The 15,331-nt window shown below is 41.4% G+C and overlaps 1 protein-coding gene across 1 annotated transcript in view; it reads left to right on the top strand.

Moving 5' to 3' along the window:
• GAD2 (glutamate decarboxylase 2) overlaps nucleotides 1-15,331 on the top strand; it is a 41,516-nt gene that overhangs the window by 14,050 nt on the left and 12,135 nt on the right. The window contains exons 8-11 of the mRNA XM_039548715.1: nucleotides 9,069-9,148; nucleotides 12,299-12,353; nucleotides 13,788-13,904; nucleotides 15,003-15,067. Coding sequence (XP_039404649.1) covers nucleotides 9,069-9,148; nucleotides 12,299-12,353; nucleotides 13,788-13,904; nucleotides 15,003-15,067 — 317 coding nt within the window. The remainder of the gene's footprint in view (nucleotides 1-9,068; nucleotides 9,149-12,298; nucleotides 12,354-13,787; nucleotides 13,905-15,002; nucleotides 15,068-15,331) is intronic.

The following is a 15,331-nucleotide window of genomic DNA, read 5'->3' as shown; positions in this document are numbered from 1 at the left end:
AGGCCTCGGCCACTCCTCACACGGCTTCCCCTCCAGACCGTTCACCATCCTTGGGGGCCTTCTTTGGACACTCTCTAACAGCTCAATGTCTTTTTTGTATTTTGGCACCCAGAACTGCACATAAAATCCAAGGAGAGGGCATCCCAGAGCAGAGTGGGACAATCCCCTCCCTTGCCCGGCTGGTGATGCTGTGCCTGATGCCCCCCAGGACACACTTGGCCCTCCTGGCTGCCAGGGCACTGCTGGCCCATGTTCAACCTGCCATCAACCAGGACCCCCAGGTCCCTTTCCATGGCACTTCCCTACAGTCCCCAGTCTATGCACATAACCAGGGTTGCCCCATCCCAGGTGCAGAATACTGAGCTTGTCCCTGTCAATCTTTATATGGTTGGTGATTTCCCAGCTCTCTGAATGGTTGTGGTCTCTCTGCAGGACCTCTCTGCCCTTGAGGGAGTCAATAGCACTCCCCAGTTTAGTGTCATCAGCAAACTTACCTAGTATCCCTTCCAGTCCTGGGTCCAAGTCATTAATGAAGTTGTTGAAGAGTGCAGGGCAGAGGATGGAGCCCTGTCACCCCATTCAGTGTAACTCTTAGTGCCTGACCCCTGATCAGTTGCTCACCCATCATGTAACAGGGTTATCCAGCTGTGAGCCGGATGCTTTGTCCAGAAGGACACTGTGAGACACGGTATCAAAAACTTTGCTGAAGTCCAAAAAGGTTACATCCTAGGCTTTCCTAGATCAGCTCGGTGGGTTACCCTTCTACCCTGTAGAAGGAAATCAGGTTTGACAAGCAGGGCTTTTCTCCTCATGAAGCCATGCTGGCTGTGACCAATTACTGCCTTGTCCTCCAGGTGTTGTGTTTCAGTACTTCCCAAAATAATCTTTTCTGTGAATTTACTAGGTACTGAAGTGAAACTAATAGACCTGTAGTTTCCACAGTCCTCCTTCTTGGAAATTGGGATGACATTCCTCAGCTTCCAGTCAGCTGCAACCTCTCTGGATTCCCAAGACCACTCAAAAATCAGTGAGAGAGGCTTCATGATGACTTCAGCCAGCTCTTTAAGAATTCAGGCCCAATAGATTTGTAGGGATCAGGCCCCATAAATTTGTAGGGGTCCAGCTGGAGCAGCAGATCCATAGTATCATTTCCCCATGTTCTGCACACATGGTGTGATAGTAAACAAAGTTTAAAGTAACTGTATATATTTAGAAACTCGGAGATTTTGATTTTGAAATTTTCAGTCAGATGCAGAGATTTCAATATCAGCAATTCTCAGCCAAGAATTTCAGCATCCCAGATGAGACTATTTTCATTACTACCAGTCTAGAGCTTCCTTCTCTATAAATGAATGAAGTTGTGTCACAGTTGCCACCACTATTGCTGTAGTCAGAATCTGGACTCAGTCTGATGCCATGATAGGTTCAGCTGCCAGTGGGGGAGAAGGAAAGGGAGGAGTAATTCACAGCTTTTAAGTAATTAACTCCCTAATTTAGAAATGCATCATGTTTCAAAATTAGGATCCTCGCTCTCTGCACAACCAGTGAAGAGAAGCACCTCTGGAGAGAAACTCAGAGCATCCAAATTAGGAACCTAAATATTCCTTAATTTAAATGTTCTTAATCACCTTTGGGAGGGATTCACCTACTTCTGTGCACTGACCATAAAGAGCCTCCTTACATATGCAACCTACGTTTGGTGCCTAAAATGGGTTATATGACTGTTCCAACTGTGCATGTTCCCAGCCAGCAAATCTTCTCCAAGCCACAGCTTAGCACACTCTGCTTCTGTTTGATTCTGTTTCACCAGTGATGGTGAAGTACCCTGCAACTACTTGGGTCGGTCTTCCACAGGTTTAATTTCACTGAGATGCACTCGGACTCAGGATTTAATCCAGTCCTCTGTGTTCATCAGGATATCATCAGTCTTCTTTCATTTGCACTGGTGCAGGAGCAGTGATGTCCTTCATGGCAGCTGTTCTGGACTGCACATGATGCAAGATGATGCAAGAGACCTTGATTCAGAGGGGAAATAGTGATGGATGTCAGTTGTAAAAACCTATTTCAGTCTATCATTTCAAACACAATGAAAAATCTGAAGTGAAGGCCTCCTCCTGTGTTCCAGTATATCAGCTTTAGGCTGCTGTAATTGTTCAGAGGAGTCCATCCCTTTTTCAGCATGGATAAAGCTGCTGAAAGGGATAGCTGCCTTCTCAGAATATTTTAGTTGTTCCATTTATCTATGAGGCAAGACCTGTTAAATTTTAACCCATTCCCTGTTGTGATTTTGACCTGCCCAACCAGCACTGTCTTAAAGAGTATCCAGTAGCAGCTGGGAATAATATGGAGCAGGGATTACACCTAGCAGGCAAAAGGGCAGAGTCATGCTGCCCTGAGGAGAAAAAGTGTGCAGAGGAGAAGTTTAGCTGTAGAGAGGGTTCAAGTTACAAAACAGCTTTTTGGCCTTTTAAGTGATAGTAGGAAAATAGCTTAAAGAGACTTGCAGAATTTCTGTGGACTTGATGATTAATTAGGGACTGTGTGGGCTCAATCCACAGTTCAGAGAATGAAAAAAGAATTAAAATTGGAAAGATCTAGAAATGTTTTCATCTTTTCTGTTCTCCAACCCAGCAAGACTGTTCTCACGTAGTCCACAACAGCTTTCTTACTTTCCCACTCATCTAGAAGCCCCCTAGGAAGGAACATTTTGTCAGGTGCTCAGCAAGGGAGTAGCAACACTATTCCTTATCATAGATTTGGAAAAGGAAATGCAGAGTAAGAACTGGCAGGTGATTGAGTCCAATCGGACAATAAGGGACCTCTTCACCCAGTTAGAAACCACAGAGGACATAGAAGAGGCTCTCCTTGCCCTTGTCATCCCCCCATCTGCACTGCTCTTGTGTTGAAGTAGCTGCTGCTGGAGACTTCACTAGGAGTGCGGCTCTGGCATGTACCAGCTGGTACCTGCTCTCCAGGTATCAGCTTTGTAGACAGCTGAACACACACACTTGGAGGGACCTCATCCTCTGGGTGAGCACAGGGGATGTCTGGGGAGGTAGGGAAGCACCCTCCCAGTAATAGTGCTCTCAGCATCCACACAGAAGCTAGATCAGAGGAGGCAGTTAGCAATAAATCACCTCTTCAGCTTCTTGCATGCTGCTTTCCCCGTGTGGATAAGTCCCATTAGTTGCAGGGGATGTGTCAAACTATTCCAGTATCTGTGGGAGAAGAGTGGCTTTGCGAAGTTTTTATCTGAACAGTTTCAGAAACCTACCATGAAGCTTCTTAGTGTTGATGCAGAAGGAAATTTAAAAGTGAGTTCCATGTCTGTAGCTTGCTAGGCCATTTCACACAGGCTATGGAAGGTTTTGGATTGGTTTCTGTGTAGAACCAAGTCTACCATTTCCATGATACATAGTGTTGCCCTCTGTCCCTGCAATTTAAGAGACACTTTGCAGAACTGCCCCCTGCAAGAAGCAGTCCAATGGGTGTTGTGTGTGGTGCTGCTTCCAGAGAAAGATTTGAGGAGCCTGGAAGTCCTGTTTTCTATTTGGTAGCATAGATTACAAAGCTGTAAGTTACACTCTGGGCATACAGAGTAAGTAGGAATTAGATTTGTTTCCAACTAAGGAAACTTAAAATGAAACTGATGGATTCACTTTTTTTTTTCTTTGCATTACTTATTGCATAATAACTAGAAATTTTTTTTTTTTGTATTTGAAGCCAGGGAGAAACAGTGAAAATTTGGTCTTATTTGGGGAACAACTTAAGTCAAGTAGCACCATTCAAATCAAAGTAAAACCATTTTCCAGAAAGTAGTGCTCTAGGGCAGTCTGTCTTTAAGGAGAAGTGCATCATTTGGGTCTAACCCTTCATCTGGTCAATATCTTGTTGCTTTTACACTGCCACAGTATCCTCCTGAACTCAGTGCAACATTTCTTACCACATAAAACACTGCAAAACAAAACGAATGAGTCTTGCCGATTAGAAAAACAGCATGAAGTTGTGTGTTTCAAAAATGCCAAAGTTGTATATACTAGTATGTTCAGAAACATTAATATCCTCATTTCTCTCCTGCTACAAACAAATAATTCTAAAAACTGAATAGTAGTAGGTAAATGAAACCACAGCAAATATAGCTCTCATTACAGTGAATTTAAAATTTGGATAGGACACACTATGCTCTTCTTGTAGGTAATTGAAGGAGAAGCTGTAGCTTGAAATTAGATGATAAAGATAGAATTCATGTTGCTTAACGTTAATCACCTTAAGTGTAAACATTTAATCTGAGTCTATACACTTTTTACAGCCAATAAATAGAGGAAGATCGGCAGAAGACAATTCATCTTAAGTTTAGAACAGGTGCCAAAGCCTTAGAGATGTAGTGCCTTCTGGAGGTACCTTTTCTTCCCCGCTTTTGAGGGAGCCCAAACAGCAAGCCTGGACCAGCCACACATTTTTAGATTATTAAGAGAGAAGTAGCCCAACCTACACATCCAGGGATTCCACAATGCTTAAAGCCCAGGAGAGGTGAAGAGGAAAGTGTGTTCACCTTCTTTGCTGGTGAATAGATGATGGGGTGAGGCTGGGGGTCCAGATCTGTTGGGCACCAGGCTGCCAGTGACAGACCTCGGGGGAGGTTCAACTCAACTGCAGGACAGCTTAGCTTGCTCAGCATTTGGGAACTGGTTACTGATAAGCCACCTCCACAAAGCTCGTGTCACTCTGGATTTATGTAAGCTAGCAGAAACAGCAATCTGAAAAAACAGCCATGCCCTATGGGGCTCATGGCATTAGGATGGTTTTTCCTGACAGCTTCAACCATGCCAGATGATGAGCAAGTAATTAGGCAAGCTATAAAAATAGAAGCATCTGTATATTGAAGCACTTTAGATAACAATGCCGTGCTTTTCAGATCATAACATTTTTAATTATTCTAATTCTTCCATTTTTCAGAGGGCCTATTCATTATTGCACTTGTAGTACATTTACGCTGTCTCTACCTTACAAAGCTAACCATGTAAAAATGGCTATCTGGGGAACAAACCTATACCTAACAGCATTTGAAATTACAGATAAAGGGAAAATTCCCCTGGCTCAGAATCACCAGGTTGGTCTTTTTTTCTGGCCATTAATATGCTCTTAGTCACTAATATCCGTAACTTCTCCTTCACCGCTAAGTTTTACCACATTTCTTTCCATAGGGAAATCAGGTTCCTCTCTACTGGGGGTGTGTTTGCAGTCTTCCATGCACCCTTTGCAGTGCATGAAGAGAGGGAGGGAGGAAGCCAGGCAGCTGAAGTGACAGCCCATTCCCACCTATGCATCCTCCTCTCTCTGGCAAGCCCAGGACAGTGGTGAAACTCCAGACCTTCCAGCGTCTTCAAGTCTGGCTTTTCCTTCAGGACTGGCATCAGGCAGTCTGTGCCTGTCCTCCCTTTGTTCCCTGGTTCTCCCAGCATAAGACTTCAGATCCACATAACTCTTAAACAGCTGTGCTGTGAAAGATGGTGTTCAAGCTGCCTTCTTGGTGTGGCTGAAAAGTCTGTAGCCCTGGTATTTGCAAAGAGGTCACATTTAATGTCCTTCCTTGTTAGCCCAGTTAAATCATCTGTAAATAGTTCTGTCTGATCAGGTTTATTTCTGCAAACCTTTTCATCTGTTTGACCTTTATAGTTTTCTGTGTTTACCATTATATTACACAGGCAACCAAATTTTCAGCACCATCACGGGAATATTAAACCAAAGTTTAATATTTATCATTGTGAAAGTTTTCTTTGCTCCTACAACTGTATTTTTTTCTATTTTGCTTTCACCCTGGGTCTTTCAGAGCCTCTCGAGCACTTGGATTAATTCCTGTGGTGTTGCCCTGAAACATGAAAACATAACAGCAGTCATATATCTGTGACTGTATACACAGATCGAGCCATTTCATATTCAGAGTTTGTTTAGAAATTGTAATTGCATTTGCCCTTCTGTGCACAGACTTCTGTATTTCTTCCCAGTTTATCCCTAAACCAGTTTTGGTTCCTGAACACTGAATTCCCTTCAGCCTGTAAAAAGCCTTCAGGCAACTGAGCTATCAGCACTACATTGATTTTTTTTCCCCAGTGCTCTTTTAGCAGTGCCATGAGACTTCTTAGCAAGGCAGCTGAGCTTGGCCATATTCCAGTAGATGCCTTTAAGCACATGGGCTTAATTTTCTTCCTCACAGTAGATCATTTAAATCTGTCTTTTCTCTTTAAGGCACTTTGAATAGTTCTGTTTTCTAGTAGAAAAACAAATTGCAATAATAAATCTTTTTTAACTAGTGTGGAGTAGGGAGCAAAACTACTGTAATGTAATGTCATTGACTCAAACCCCAGTGAAATATATCTGTGACTCTTCATTCCTAAATCTCTACCTGTATTTATATATTTACACTGCCCAGTACGTGTACATCAGTTTGTGTAATACATTAACAAAAAACAGGTTACATTTTTTAAAGTACATGAATTCAATTCTATCATCATATAGCATATCAGTGAACTGTCATGCTGGCAATATTTTTGCTCTGTTTTGAATTTTTGCGAAGTTCCAAGATACTTTCTAAACTTGAGAATTTTTTATAAACCTCCTCCTGCCAATAGCCATTTCATGGCCTCTTTTTCTCCCCACTCTCACGAAGTTGCACTGCTGCCCCATAGGGCTCAGGGACGCCCACAGGGCTGGGAACAGACTTTTGTATCTTCCATGTTTAGAGGTTTGTGGATTGGTCATGATCGAAGCATTCATCTACAGTGCGTTTGTGCTGGGGAAAAGTCCACCGAATTTAGTGAAGCTGATGAAACTCATGGAAGTGCGTGTGGTCAAAAATTCAGTTTTGGGAAGTAAATAACATGCCATGAAAAATGTCAGTGTGATGGCTGAGCTGTGATGTTCAGAGTCTAAGTACTTCCTAGCACCTTGTGACTCCCAGCTAGAAAAACAACAGAGCAAACTCCCACTCTGAGATGAACATACCAGTGACCAGTGGCTTTAATAGGCTGGACAGTGTCAGGGTGTTAAACATCTGCAGTGTCCGGAGTGCTGGTGGCTACAGATGCTGTACCCTTCCCTTTCTCACAGCAGCTATCACAGGACTTTGTTCAGAGAGAAGGGGTAGAAACTTCTTCTCCTGAGGTCATTCAGCACCCACTCCAAACCAGCACCCTTTACACTGGATGAATCCTTGCTTGGAGATGCCTGTTTCCCCCAGAACACAGAGGAAGCCTACTTTATGGCGTCATCTTGGTTAGGCTAGCTGCAAGGAACCCAGTCTAGGACAGCAGAACACTTAAAACACAGGCACAAATCCCCTGTAGCTCATCTAAGTGATGAATATGCATTTCATTTATCATCAGTTTATGCGAGAGTCAGTCCACTGTGTGTATGCTTACATTTCAGAGTGTGCTTAGTTCAGGGACTGGGGTGGTTTGCTGTACTAGGACTTCAAAAACTGATTTTACATCTAGGCAACTTGTTCAGTGGCTGCTCAATACACGTTGTTGGTACCCTACAGCCATATCCCACAGGGAAAAGCTGTACCAACCTAGTGCATTTAAAAAATAAATGTAGTATGAAAAATATTTACTTGAGCAAGTATTTTCAAATTGTCCATATATCATCAGTGAAACATGACTCAAGAGCAATCTAAAATTCTTCGAAATATCTGGCTATTGAAAAAGTCAGCAGACATCATGAAAACTTCAAGAATTTCAGCCAAAATGGTGAGACACAGGTGTATAAAAAAAGGAATTTGTACTAGAAACTCTTAACCATAGCAATCTTAACCATAGCAGTCAAGACTCAATGAAAACTCCTCCCTGAGCAATTTTTAAAACACAGAGGTTTTTTGCTTCTTAAGCTGGGCATACATGTTGCAGTTCTTCTACTCTTCTTCCTCTTTCATTAAGTTGGCCTGTAATTTTCAAAGAGCTCATTATGTATAGAGGCCTTTCTTATGTGGTGAATCTGTGCCCTCATGGCCTTTAAGGGAAGCCCATGTGTGTAACTGTGTGGCACTGCTGTGCCAGTCTCTTTCCTTATAGCTCTCTGCTACTTGCAAGTACTCCCTTGGCAAAGCAATAGTGATTACTTTTCTGCTTTGTGATCTTCTGCAAACTAGGTCTTCCTTTCTTCTTTAATACTCTGGACACTTAAAAAGGCTTGCTAGATTTTTATCTTCTGGATCTTTTTTATAGTATTACATCCTAAGCTAATGGTACTGTAGTATACCTAAAGAATTTCCATTTTTTTAATGTTTAATAATCTGTAGTTAAAATTACTTCGGACAATATTGTTAACAGCTCGGTTTGAGTTAATACAAAATCAGATTCTTGGGGCTATAATTTGATATAAAACTTTTGCATTATCATAATCACTGGGATTTAATTTAGAATTGTAAATCAATACTGACTTGGGAGCTAAGTCCTATGAGTGAGAGAAAATTAGGCCGACTTGCACTCCAGTATGTAACTTCCACATTTTATTTTGTACACACAGATTAACTAATAATCTTACTATAATAATAATAATAGCCCTATTCTGATCTTAAACTTCAGTAGCTCTGTTTATTAGTAGGAGTTATTACTGGCTTTCACTGGCATGAGATCACAATTAGGCTTCCTATCTTAATTTCTCTCAGTATATTATTTGGGCAGAAGATACATTGTAGCACATGACTCTGGACATCACAAACTAAATGACTTCTCTAGGGAAGACTGTTTTGTTTCAGTAACTCAAGCTCATAGCTGAATATGTACAAGCAATAGAAGCTGCAGGTATGCATCAGGGTCCAGCATTGACCACAATTGTGTATGTAATATTCCAGGAGTAAACCCAGATTAGAGTGATTGCTGTTTCTCCAGTTCATGGTAGTGACTGGCTTTGAAGCCTCAAATTACAGTGATCAATTTCCAAAAGGGCTCTGAATGGAATTACTGCCTTGTGGGACTTCTTGCTGAAAGGCTTGCAAGAGGGTAGTGTTTTATATTAAATTAGATAAGAAATAATAAAACCAATAAATAATAATGAATGTATTTTTTCAGAGTCACTTTTCTGTGAAGAAAGGAGCTGCGGCCTTGGGTATTGGTACAGATAGTGTGATTTTGATTAGATGTGATGAAAGGTAAGTAAAGATGTCAAATACAACTCTTTTTGTGGTGCATAAGAGAGGATCACCAGGTGCTCAGCTCAGAGACAACATGTAGGATCTGGTCAGCAGTTGGTATAATTTGTCATAACACTGCCATCTTCAGCTGCTCTACACTAATTTTTCTCACTTGAGGAACTGTCTCTGTTAGTAGCTTCTTTATGGATCCATTTTTGGAGTTCATAAAAAATCTTAAAAGTTCCTTTCCTCAGAGGTTTCTGATATTTTTTTTTCTTTCTTTTTTTTTTCTTTCATTTCTTTCATTTGATATCAAACAGGATATCAAACTAACATCATTCTTTACATTTTGTGCTAAGAAACCAGGAGGAAGCTTGTTTTGGTCAAATCAGACTCTCACATTTTGATCCATTAAAATGAGCTGAAGTGGGCCTTCCACAGGAATGAAATATTTAGGAGCATTTGCTAATGTAATTCTGTTACTTCGTGCCCCCCCCATCTCTCTCAGCTGGATTACATTTCCCTCTGTGCCCTTGATACAGACATGTTTGTGATAGGACGTAAAGAGAAGGATTTTGGCAGCATTGTGGGAAGCATAGGCTGAGGAGGATGATGGTCCCTGGAAACCAACAGCAAAGGAGGCCGCTAATCTGCAGGTCACACAGGCTCCAAAAAAGGGTGGTAGATAACTTCTTGCTTAACCCAGCCAAATAAAAGGTTCTGATTCTCTGTGAAAACCCATTTTGAGAAAGCAAAATATATTAACAAAATCAACATGTTCTGATAAAAATTTTCAATTTTAGGGAAAACACCTTCTGTGGGACAAAATAGAACAGTTCTTATGGATTCTGAGAGTCTTTTCAATAGAAAATGCTATTTGAGTCCCTCATTGTTACAAGGTGTTGAATTAATTATGTCTCTAGCAGAAATGGAAGGTCTTTCATCAAACTGCCCTGCTCCCACATTAAAAAACAAGCATCAAGTAAGCAATTTACAGTTCTAATCACAGCGCCTCATATTGACTTATGGTCTTATTGTCTCTTTATTAACAAAAGACTGAACACACCTTGAAGGGGATTTAATGACGTCAAAACAACCAATACACATCAAAATAAATCCCCAGTTGTTTCTATTCACTAAGGATGGATGTGGATCAATAAAGTCATGTCTTCCTTTTCTTCTTGTGTGAATTCAGCATGATGATTTTCTGTGAAGACCATGGTTAGCCTGCCCACGCTGAAGTAAACAGCAGGATTACTGTGTGGCTCACTGACACCACAGGGACAGAGCAAATTGTTTGCACAGGATGGGGGCTGGTGTGGTTGAGAAGACCGTCTGTGAAGATGTGGGCCTGTGGAAGGGTGAAGGAGCACCTGGATACCTTTTTGACGTTTTCAGTATGACCAAGCATACTTCCTAGTGGCTCTTACCCATTCTGACCCACACCTGCCAAGTTTACCTGGTTTAGCTCTTACCCATTCTGACCCACACCTGCAAGTTTACCTGGTTTAGCTGGTAAACCTTGACACTGCTTGGGTACTGACTCTCCTGGCCATAAATCCCTGCATCTACTTGATGTGACCAGGGGCTGGATAATCACTTTCTTTGGTAATAGAATTTGGGCAGTGAAAGCATCTGCCCAGTTCTGTGCATGTTTCTATGCATAAGCTCACTAAATCAGAAACTATTAAAGACCATCATCAAAATTATGTTTAGATGAGGAGGAACCCATTGCCCTCCTTTGACATGGTTTTATTTTCTTTATTCATCTAACAATCCCAGGAACACTTTTTGAGGATAAGACTACTACTGCTTTTCTCTGAACATGTACATGTGTCTGGGAGGAACTCACAAGGAGCTGAATACTCTTTAGACATTCCTTGCACTTCTGCAAGAAAAATCAGGGCCAATTTTTAGATTTGTAGAGCTTTTTATTTTTAGTTATTCTTTCAGTATTTCATTGTTTTGAATATGTGGGAGAGATTTTGCCAAAAAAGTCAGCAGTACAAACCCATTTCTACTGACATTATTACCATCTTATTGTAAGATATGTAAGGATGAAAACTTAAAAAGCCAGCAGCATCTTATTACAATAAATTAATCATTAAAAGGAAGGACATGCATCCAAATGCCATGAAAACAGTTCAAGTGTTTTTATGCAAAATGAAACTAAAACTAATGGGTTTTTTAGGTTCCATGTAACTTCATTTTGAACTTTAATAAAGGTTGTTCTTTTTTTATAGCAGCAGGAGGTGAGGGCCTAGTGAAAGAAAAAATCTGGAAAAGTCTTTAAAAATTTGTATCAGTCTAAATGTACAACATTTAAAGCCAGTGAAGACTTTAGTTCTCTAATATGGGAATCTACCATGTTTGTATTGATGGTATTCATACTGCCTCTTCTTTTATAGACTTGCTTGTGTCTAAAGCAAAGAAAACCTTAGTCTCGATATTCAGTATCAGCACTGTTTTATCTTGCACCTAGTTAATTTACAGGATTTCTAAATTAGCCTTCAAGCCTTACACAACTGAGTCTGAATCTGAAGTAGGTGGTTCATACCAGCAGTGTTGCAAATACAGTCTGAGAGCCTGACAGTGAATATAGCGAGTCTAGACTGGCAGCTTCTCACACCCTGCTTCAAGCAAATGCAAACATGTTACTCACTAAACCATGGAAAAGTCACTTTGAAACGAGTTCATCCCTGGGAAGGGAACGCAGAGACAGCTGCTGACAGCACAGCTGAGTTGCGCTGCTCAAGGCCATGCAGCTCAGCTGGCATTTTCTGCGCCTGCTGAGAGAGGACCATGGCGTTTGGCAACCAGCAAACTTCCTGGGAGGCTGGACTGAGCCTCTCCCTGGGAACCTGAAGCTTATTCCCAGGACTGTAACTGCAAACAGGACCAAGAGGCTCCACGGCACAGCATCAGTCTTTAATGGGGTGTCCATGAGATACTTTCTCTCAGTTACCATCACCATATTGTTGCAAATATATTGACTAAATAATTAGTCAACTCAGACTAATGGACAGAGTCTTTCTGTGCTCTTCAATGCAGCATAACTCTTGGGCAAAAAAGTCACTTTGCACCTTCTGGGTTTCCTATTAAATGAAGAAGTAACAGCAAAAGTTGATTTCAAGATCAAGTTACTGATATCACTCTCTCTTGCTCCAGAGGGAAAATGATCCCATCAGACCTTGAAAGAAGAATTGTTGAAGCCAAACAAAAAGTAAGTTTACCAGCTTTTCTGCTTCCAAAGAAGAAAAAAACACAAAGAATGGTAAAGCCAGTCATTTGCTTTCCTTGGTAAAACAACACAGCCTTGCCCATTAAGCTTGATTTATTTCTCAGAAATGTAGCCTGCCAATTACTGAGGCAAGAGTTGCTGAGAAAATAGGTTTAGAGCTACTTTATAATATCCATGAGCTATTTGGCTTTCTTTTTATATGTTTTTCTGCATAACATCCTCCTCCTCGTCAGCCTATGATGCAGTTCCTCAGCTGAATATTGTCAAAACCAGTGTAATCATTTTGGGGAATTTGTTGTATTCTAATGGATTGAAAATACTTCTCACAGACTCACCAAATCAGTGGAAGGTAAACTAAAATCCACATATCTCTAAAAATGCACACACTTTTGTATGTGTTCACTAATAGAAGCTAGAATTAAAACATCAGTTTAAAGTATGCAGTGAACTCAGCCCTGCACTTTTCAACATTTATAGTCACTAGACACACAGCAGTCAAAGCTGATTAATAGCACAAATCTTCATTAAAAGCACATTTTTTTCCAAGAAAAGCAATACAGGATATAAAAAAATGAGGCAAAATGACATTAGAGTGCCACTCAAATCTACTGACTGTTGCAGAAGGAAGTTTGGACTTTTTTGATGGTTTGAACCCCCAGTTCTGCAAAAAAAAGTAGCTACTCTTGACCTCTAAGTACTCCTTATGAAATCAATGTAACTACAAATGAAATTTAAATGAAACGCTGGTATAAATTTTCGCAGACCCCAGACCTCATAGTGCAGAAGTGATGGCTGGTGAGTGCTCTACTGTGAGGCACAGCATTTAGCAGAGGGAATCCAAGAGATTCTCTGTGAAGGCTGCTGGTTTTACCTTCAAAGAGCTGTCTCCCTGCTCTGCATGAGGGATGGGGCTGGAGGCAAGCCCCACACCTTCCCTGACCACTGCCCCAGGAGACACCCTCAGACAAGGTGTTCCCACTGACAGAACTGGGGCAGGCACCGCATGTCCAGACACTCACTGGGGTAATTGCAATGCAGCTCAGGGCATGGTCCAGAAGAAATGCTTGTCTCACCATGGTGCCTGGTTGAGGTTTGTTTATGTGACATCCTGCAGTGCAGACTTTTTTGTTTCAGGCAGGTGGTGTGAAGGAGAATTGTTCTGTTGAGCCCTTACCTGTCTCATGCATTCTAATAAATGGAGGATGCTGGTTTGGAAGTTTGCTGCCACCTTAAGGTAGAAACTATAATATCCCTGGCATCTAAACTTAGAGAAAACCAGTGTAAAATAGCAGGGATGTCCTCTGGGAGACGCTTGTGGGGTCACTGTGGGGGCACCACAAGGGGAGCTGAGGCTCCTGCAGGATGAGGGGGCTGCAGTACTCTGAACAGTTATAACATCTCTCTGCTTTCTTGCAGGGATTTGTTCCTTTTCTGGTGAGTGCCACAGCTGGGACAACAGTGTATGGGGCATTTGATCCTCTCATAGCTATTGCAGACATCTGCAAGAAATACAAAATCTGGATGCACGTGGATGTAAGTTCGATCACACATGGAGGGCTGGATTACAAGGTGTATTAGCATTAACTTATTCATTTTGAAGGGTATAATCTTGTACAAAACCCATTGTATTTAGTTCCTGAAATTAAGTCTTAACATCCAAGCACTGACTTCCCACTCCTCTGAAAGGCTTAGGTCAGAGGGATATTTTGGGAGCTGTGACTGTAGTTGTACTTGTAGCAACTGGGGCATTTAAGATGACCTAGTTTGAGTGCTTTTGGCTTTCAGCTTTATCTTAAAATGCCATTAGTAAAGAAATACATAAGAAGCGTACTGAGTACTGGCTCAGCTTCCGCAGCAGCTGCAAAATAAATACATAAGGAAAAGGCTACATTTGTCTGGAATAAAGTACTGCAAATTGCTGATCAGGTTAATGCAAGTGCTAGGGAAATTTATCAGATTGGCTACTTAGCTTTATCCAGACTCTTGCCAAGAAATGTTTCTGAAGGATCATCTTTCAGCCCTCGAAAATCTTCTATGTCATTTTTGCAAGTCCTTTCTCCAAAAACGCTTGGTAATTGACTTCCCATAGATTTTGGAGTCTTGATTTTGCATTACTGTGTCAGCCAAAATCAGTATAATTCAAAGGAACAATTTGTATTTACCTTAAATACTTCTCAGTCACATGAAATGCCTGCTTGTACCAGATCTCTGTGAGGAAAGCAAATGAGTAGAGGGCAAGCAGTAATGGGTCCAAAATATGATGAAAATCCCCCAGAGCAGCTGAGATCTCAGCCTGGTTTGTTACTACAAGAGAAAAGGCAGCTGACCCAGGAGCAGCTCTGCAAGTAGTTAATTACAGCATGGGCAACCCGATGTGCTGGTGTCAGAGGGGCAAGTGAGGGGTTTGCAGATGGTAAGGGTGGGCACTTGGATTAGGGGCTATTAACCGCTGCTTCTAAGATACTGGAAGAAAATTGTTAGCACAGCTCATGCCTCAGGCTCCATCTGCTTGGTCATTTTGGAATGTGCCACATAAGCAAGATAAAAAGGGTCCCAAACTGATGGGAATGCACAGATGTCATCACAGAGGAAAGCAGAGCTCTCATTAAGAAAATGTGTCTTGCCTTCCAGGGAGCATGGGGTGGTGGGCTCCTGATGTCAAGGAAACACAAATGGAAGTTAAATGGCATCGAAAGGTATGATTTATTAGTATCAATAAAAGACATTCATTAAATGCATTTTAACATACTTATGATTACCATAGCAATGCCTGTAAAAATTAAGGATCAATGTTATCTCCAAGATACAGTAGGGAGAAATCACATAAACTGTCCTTCCAGTTGCAGCAGTATTGCTGATTGCCTTTGTGCTACAGTATTGTGGCAATTCGTCTTGGAGTATAAACAGCAGACATTCTGTGCTTGTTTCTCTGTTCTTCCACCATACATTCAGAGGTCCAG

This window comes from Corvus cornix, chromosome 2, assembly GCF_000738735.6.
Source record: "Corvus cornix cornix isolate S_Up_H32 chromosome 2, ASM73873v5, whole genome shotgun sequence".
NCBI lineage: Eukaryota > Metazoa > Chordata > Aves > Passeriformes > Corvidae > Corvus > Corvus cornix.
Note: the sequence above shows the minus strand (reverse complement) of the source record. Positions and strands in the feature narration are given on the sequence as shown.